We start from the raw sequence: 7,374 nt of genomic DNA, 5'->3' as shown, positions 1-7,374 counted from the left end.
TAAGAAGTTTCAAGTACCCACGAATAATATTATACAATCACAACATATTACAAAATAACTAAAATAGTTATTCCAGGTTTTTTAATATGTAATTTCGTCCAAATTTGAACTTAAAATGAGTATAAAAATAAACTGTGCTTATGTATTTCTTAGAATTTTTGTTAACAGAATTAAATATTTACGTGGAATCTTATTTTAAATGTTCAATCCTTAGATATAAAAGTTGAATATTTTATAGATTTTTAACTACGAAATAATTATTCAATTTTAAATTTGATAAATGTTGTCAAAATTCGATTTTAAATGCTTATAATAAAAAATTGAGCCTATGTATTTTTAATATTTTTCAACTGATATTGTAACAATATATCAGGAGCATTGTATTACATTTTTACACTTTTTGGCCTAACAGATAAAACTTTATTGATATTTATAGAAAAAAAAACTTAAAAAAAGGTGGGTAAGTGGATGTCGCTCTGCTGTACAGCAGGTTACAAGTGGGACACTGTATAATGGATAGAATTAAATTTGAATTCAATGATATAATATCACTGTATAAGAAAAACGATTCTGAGCGGATACGGTATATCAGTCTATGTATTAGACATATAATATATTTATATGTATATACTTATCTATGGTATTAAAAAAAAATTGACCTATAATAAATTCCAAATTAATCATATCATAATATCTATTAGGTACTTATAACGCGTTATACATCAACAAAAAACCGTGGTAGTATCATAGATATATAATAGTATACTTTAGAAGTTTCAAGTACCCACGAATAATTTTATACAATCACAACAAAATAACTAAAATAGTTATCCTAGGTTTTTAATATGTAATTTCGTTCGAATTTCGTCCAAATTTGTACTTAAAATGACTATAAAAATAAACTGTGTAAATGTATTTTTTAGATTTTTTGGTAACAGAATTAATTACTTACGTGGAATCTTGTTTTAAATTTTCAATTCTTAGATACAAAAATTGAACATTTTATAAATTTTTAACTACAAAATAATTTTTCAAATTAAAATTTGATAAATTTTGTCAAAAATGCTTATAAAAAAAAATTGTGCCTATGTATTTTTAATAATTTTCAACTGATATTGTAACAATATATCAGGAGCTTTGTATTAAATTTATACACTTTTTGGCCCAACAGATAAAACTTTATTGATATTTATAGAAAAAAAAACTAAAAAAATTTAAAACTGAAAATGTCCGTAAACAGCTCAAAAAGAGTCAAAATATTTTCAAAATTGTATGGTGTATAGGAAATGCTAATATAAACATTCAGTAAAATGTTCATGTCGTAAATTACATAACTGTTAATTTTCGGAGGGAGTTTGAACACACTCCTACGTACGGTCCTGAGCATATACCTTTAATGCCAGTTAAGTCCGCTTAGGATTAAAATGCATCATTATTTATCAATCAAATTACAAATACATAGTAAAAAGAGAAATTCCAATTGTCATCATAGACGATTATACTCAGGGCTTAAAGTGGGAAAAAATTACAGAGATAATGTCTCCATATAATCTTAAGCGTTCCATACATAATTTTATGTATAATGTCTAATGTATAGTCCTAATTTGTTAAAGGGGACGATTTTTAACCGACGTCCGCGGTAGGGAGACTGAGCCCCCCCTGCATTCCCCCCTCACTTTAACCCCTGATTATACTATATAAATAACATAATAAAATGCACACAAAATATATATAACAGAGATATATTATATTATAATTTCAATGTTAGCAAATCACCTTCCGGCAAAACTGGATGGTCACAACCCAGTCAAGTCATAATAATATTAAACTAAAATAATAGAGAATTATAATAACATTTTTTCAGATCGGTCGAAAAAAATATTTATTAATAAAGATGATTAATATAATAACGCAAAACTTACTATAGAATCTATATGTATAATTCAAAATACATCTTAGTCAACACAGTGATAAATTTAACTAAATACAGGTTTACGCTTGCAATTTTATTCCAAAACCTTCAGTAACTAACTACCTATGAGAGAGCACTGATTTAATTTCATAATAATATAATACGTAGTATATATATAAGAATAGTAACAAATTAAAAAGTGTTATATTCGACTGATGGCGTTCATGTGGAGGTTTTTTCTTATAAATATAAATTCAACAATATATAATATAATATAATAATACTTAAGTGCTATAAATTCAAACAATTTTTTTTTTTTTTACTTAATTTTTGTATTCGCTAAAACAATTTTTTTTTTTTATTCGATTTTTTTAATTATCACGTGGATTTACCGAGTTTTCCTTTCTTAAAAAGTAACTATACGCTATATAACAATGTCAGACGAAAGCCACACTAAGTTTTTTTGTCGTTTTCGTAATTTTTTTTTTCTTGTAGTTTTGCTGTTTTATTATTTTTTTTGATTTTTCGGTTTTGATATATTACAAACTAACAAAATATTGAATCCAATAACATCGTTTCTTTCAACTGATTGTAACTATTAGTGATGGCTTCTTTGATTTGAGCAAATACATTATGGTTATTCACAGACCGTGCTGTGTTCGTTTTTTCAAAAGGTTCTGAAAAATGAAAAAAAAATGAATGACTATGACAATATATTGACAATCAAATAATCAAACAATTTAAAACAGCATTTAAGGCAACTTTGAGGAATCAGTTCGATGCCGTTCAGCCAAAGTTCGATGCACTTCGCAAACTTATTATACCGTTTGATAAGGTAATTTTGTAAAATTTAAAATTTCTACTTCACTGGACAATAACGGATAGATATATCGATCGTTAGCTCGTACCGGAGTCTTAAATCTCACAAGGCTAAAGCCCAGATCCAGCTTGGAGTAGCCATTTATTTAAAGCGTGCCTACCTACCTACCTTACCCAAATATATTCTTCGTTATTTTTAAAAGTAACATAATACACTATTAAACTTCTATTTTTTTTATAAAAGTAGTTTATTTATTATTATTTTTAATAAAAACATGAATAATATAGGTACTATTAATTAATATTAGATTATTAAACAATAAGTAAGTTTCTCTGTTAAAAAGCATGTTTACGAGCCTCTTGACCCCCTTCCTGTCACATGCATCTCAATCTATGGGTAAGACGCTCAAATTTTTCATTTGCGTAATAAACCACATACATTTAATATAATATGTACAATTATTATTATATAATATTACTGTTATTCATATTATATATTTTAATATTTAACGATAAAATATAATAAATGTTTTTGGTACATACCTTCGATCCCTATGAATTTCCATTGTCCGGGATTGTTTTTTACCGCGTCGGCCATCCGACAGCTTTCTAGGGGTATCGGTGATCCCATTCTTACAGACACCGCGTGTTTATAAAAACTATAAATGTATACATCATATAATTAGGTATAGTTAAAACCGTAGGTAATAAAAAAATCGTTCAAGTATTTAATTATCTATTGCAATTGGGTAAGTGGGACCACGTTTCTGCAAACGGGTCAATTTTAATAGCAAAGAAAAAATAATGATTTCAAATAATTAATAGTAATTTAAAATAATGAAAACATTTTTAATTTAAAATATTATTTGATTTTCAAAAGTCTATTGATTTATGATACCTACGTGGTGAAGTACATGTTGTAGGTAATCGTCAACATATAGAATGTCTTACATAATATATAATAATGGATTTAAAAAACTAGTATCTATTATTTGATTATCATTATTTTTAGAACACTAACTAACTTCTGATTTTTTTTATGCGTAATTTTTATGTATGAAAAAACATATTTGATTGTTAATGATAAGTTCATAATACAATTTGAAAATTCGGCAGTAAAAAAAATAAATACAATATAATGAATAACGATTTTGAGAGTTTTCAATAGGTATAATTTGGTTTTCAAATTTCTAGTTGAAATTATAATTTCTCGTTTTTGTTAATAAATATTATGTAAAAATTATAAAATATAAAAATTTTTTTTAGTAATCTAATTGTTTTTTTATCAAAATGGTGAGTAAAAAAAAAATGTGCATTTTTTTAAAGCATATTAATTGTACTTTTTTAAGCGCATAAGTGCATGCAAATTTAGTAATTTTTAAGTGCAATAAGTTCCGAGCACTACGGAAATAAATGATAAAACAATAAGTTTTAATAAAAACACGTTGGCACACACACACACACACTAACTTATTGCTTATAAGTACTACTTATAAAGTAGGTAATAAACTAATAACTATACGCAATATATTATTTTCACTTGAAATCGTTGTAGTATTCGAAAAACTGCAAAAGCAACTCGCCGAGGCTCTGTTTATTGTCGCTTCTCCAACCACTGCTAGGCAACTGTTCGTGCATGTGCACGAATTCGATGTCAGTGAATGACGAGAACTTCATGCCATAGATGCACTGCAGCGACGGTAACACGGGCGGCGTTATGCCTGCGAATCGCAAACACAACATAAAATGTAAATAATATGTACAGGCAATGCTCGAACTCGGGGTGCGCAGGGGAAGGAGGTCCCCTCTACTATTTTTATTTATTTTTTGCGTACCCCAACTATTTTTTTTAATTGGATGGGGGACGGCACAAACTAATTCCCGAAATAATTCCTATTAAAATGTGGAGTGGATTTCAATTATTGTCAATGATATACCTAATAAATTTTACATTTTTTAATAACTATACTATTTTCATATGGTTTAGAGACTTTAGACATGCTATATAAATACCTTGCTATTTGTATATTATAGTTTGTTTATATCGTATCACACATGTTATTTGCCTAGTGCAGTACCTAGTGCAAGCCCGGATTAAGTGGGGGTCAGAGCTCATGGCCCCAGGACTACAACGGATATCGAACAATAGTGGGCCCTTGCGGTTAGTACGTTTCCTATAATATATGGATACTGAATATATTATTACAACTAGGCTTCGGGCCCAAAATTATCTTAATTCGGGCTTGACCTAGTACACATATATGTACAACAAACTGTATTATATCATCAAAATAGGTATAGCTGCAGCTGTGGACTAGTGTTTGACATAGGTAGGTAATATAACAACAAATAAGGATATTATCACTGATAATTATATTTTTATTTCCAATTGAAAAACGTAGGTGTTATTGCTCTCAATATGAGGATTATAATAATATCAAAAATATTATTTTTTAAGTGACTGAATGTTTGAAATGCAATTAGGACAATTTTTTTCATAAATAAGGTAAATATAAATCCACATTCACTTATATGTTACATAGCTAAATTATATTATATTTGAAATATAATAAAGCTAAAATTCTATAACTAAACTGACATGTAGTATTAAAAATGTAGGAAGTATGTACTTATAAGTATATAAGTTATATTGATATCTTACTTTGCAAGAAATTGATAACCATCAGCACCAGCGAGTAACTGGATAACGTCATTTTTTTCGGATCGTTGATGTTGTGATGGGACGCCCAAAGTTTAATGGTCACTACTAATGGCCTGACCCGGTAATCGACTGAAAAAACCATTAAAAACCATTAAAACACGATATGCGAGGGCGGGAGTTGAATATGTATTCTTAAACCGTACGTCATCACACCACTTAATCATTTAGTGTAGATACGTACCATACGTATAAATACGTAACAAGTTGTTGCAAATTAATAAATTATATAACTGTTAAATCAAAAATAATATTGAGTCCCTTCCAGGTGTTGTATTATTAATAAATGATAAGTTCCCACTCCCTTGGTGAGCTCCAGACTCCATATGGTAAATACGCCAATGAATTATTATTATTATTATTATTAATTATTAATAGATAACCATTATGAGGTTTTAGTAGGACAACTTCTATATAATGATCTACACCAAACTATAATATAAATAATAATAATATATTATTATAGTCGAACAATATTTAATTGAACTAATTAATATTTAATCATAATATTTCAATTTACAATGGTTAATATTAGTTTTTCAATATAATAATAGGTACCTAATTTTAATTATAATTTTATAATTTTTAACTATCAATGTAGAACTGTTAAAATATTGAACGTCGTCATGTTGTACCATAAAACAGTCGATTTCCTATTATATTATTATAGTATGAATAGAATTTAAAAAAATAACGTCCAACTCACGCCTCGAATAGCAGTACAACAGATGGGTGTTGCGAATGCCCACCACGTTGTTGCAGCAAAAGTCCACGTCCATCTTGCAGCCACCGTCGCCGATCCACCGGAACCTGAGTATGGGCACCTTAGCGTACACGATGCGCATTTCCGCGGTGCCGACCTTGCCGTTGATCCGCTCGTGGTCCAGCAATCCCATCAGCCACTGGAGCCGCTCGACGGCGCATATCCGGTGCCGCTCCTCGGTCACGGCCTTGTGTTGCCGGACACCGGTGTTGACCACCGCGGCCGCCGTGCAGCCGGTGAGCAGGCAGAAATCCGCGTCGCTCACGTCGCCGCCGAAACCGTTCATCGTGGACCCGACCAGGTACAGGCCGCAGCCGGGCGCCCAGCTCTTGATCAGCGTCGACAGCCTGCGCCACATGGCCATCTTCGTTGCGTAAACGCCCTCGGACTGGCGGTTGTCCAAGTACGCGTGCCAGACTTCCGACGACAGCTGAAACGCGTCACGGCAATGATGATGATAGTAATAATAATATAACATCATGACGACATGTAATAATGTAATAACGTATAATATAATATATTATTATTATATCATATTATCAGCAAACCACGACCTTGTCATGTCATATATATATTATATAGGATGGAATTTAAGGGAAGGCCCAGAGAACCTCGGGCCCCTTAACATTTCAAACATTCATATAGGTACCCAAGATTTGAAAATTTTATAAAAAGTTCCACATAAGTTTTTATTACTAGAATAATTATGAAATCATAAAAACAAGTTGATCGTAATTCAACAAATATTTTTTATGAGTGTCTGAAGTTTAAACTTTGAAGAAACTGAAAAATGCAAGCGTCAAGCAAGGATTATTTCTTATCGAACGATTTTAGTTTTGTTGTTGTAATCCAAAAAAATATTAATCGTAGAAACTTGAAACATTCCACTATTTCTAGAATTAACACTGTCTATACTTCCTGCATTAAATTTTCAACATAAAATATATTTAATTTTCCGCGGTGTATGAACGTGCATACTGTGGCATACGAAAGTTAAAAGCCAAAACGGATTAAACACACTCAAGTCAATTTACTAGTTACCACTCACACATTGACAAATTGACAAATCAAAAAATACATGTCTTATGAATTGCCTAAATATTAGTCTTTAAGGGGATTGAATACCGTGATTTTCTGTTTTTGTCTAACCCACACGCGACA

At 30.1% G+C, this 7,374-nt stretch overlaps 1 protein-coding gene across 2 annotated transcripts in view; it reads right to left on the bottom strand.

Moving 5' to 3' along the window:
- Window positions 1-1,918: 1,918 nt before the first annotated feature.
- LOC100161916 (poly(A) RNA polymerase gld-2 homolog A) overlaps window positions 1,919-7,374 on the bottom strand; it is a 15,876-nt gene continuing 10,420 nt past the window's right edge. For both annotated transcript variants that reach the window (XM_003246579.4, XM_001948932.5), the window contains 5 exons: window positions 6,157-6,643; window positions 5,394-5,522; window positions 4,272-4,452; window positions 3,275-3,390; window positions 1,919-2,589 (listed from right to left, as the gene is read on the bottom strand). In XM_003246579.4, the coding sequence (XP_003246627.1) occupies window positions 2,459-2,589; window positions 3,275-3,390; window positions 4,272-4,452; window positions 5,394-5,522; window positions 6,157-6,643 (1,044 nt within the window). In that variant the 3' untranslated portion in view covers window positions 1,919-2,458. The remainder of the gene's footprint in view (window positions 2,590-3,274; window positions 3,391-4,271; window positions 4,453-5,393; window positions 5,523-6,156; window positions 6,644-7,374) is intronic.

Source organism: Acyrthosiphon pisum, chromosome A1, assembly GCF_005508785.2.
Source record: "Acyrthosiphon pisum isolate AL4f chromosome A1, pea_aphid_22Mar2018_4r6ur, whole genome shotgun sequence".
Lineage (NCBI taxonomy): Eukaryota > Metazoa > Arthropoda > Insecta > Hemiptera > Aphididae > Acyrthosiphon > Acyrthosiphon pisum.
The sequence above is the reverse complement of the archived record's forward strand: the minus strand, read 5'-3'. Positions and strand labels throughout refer to the sequence as shown.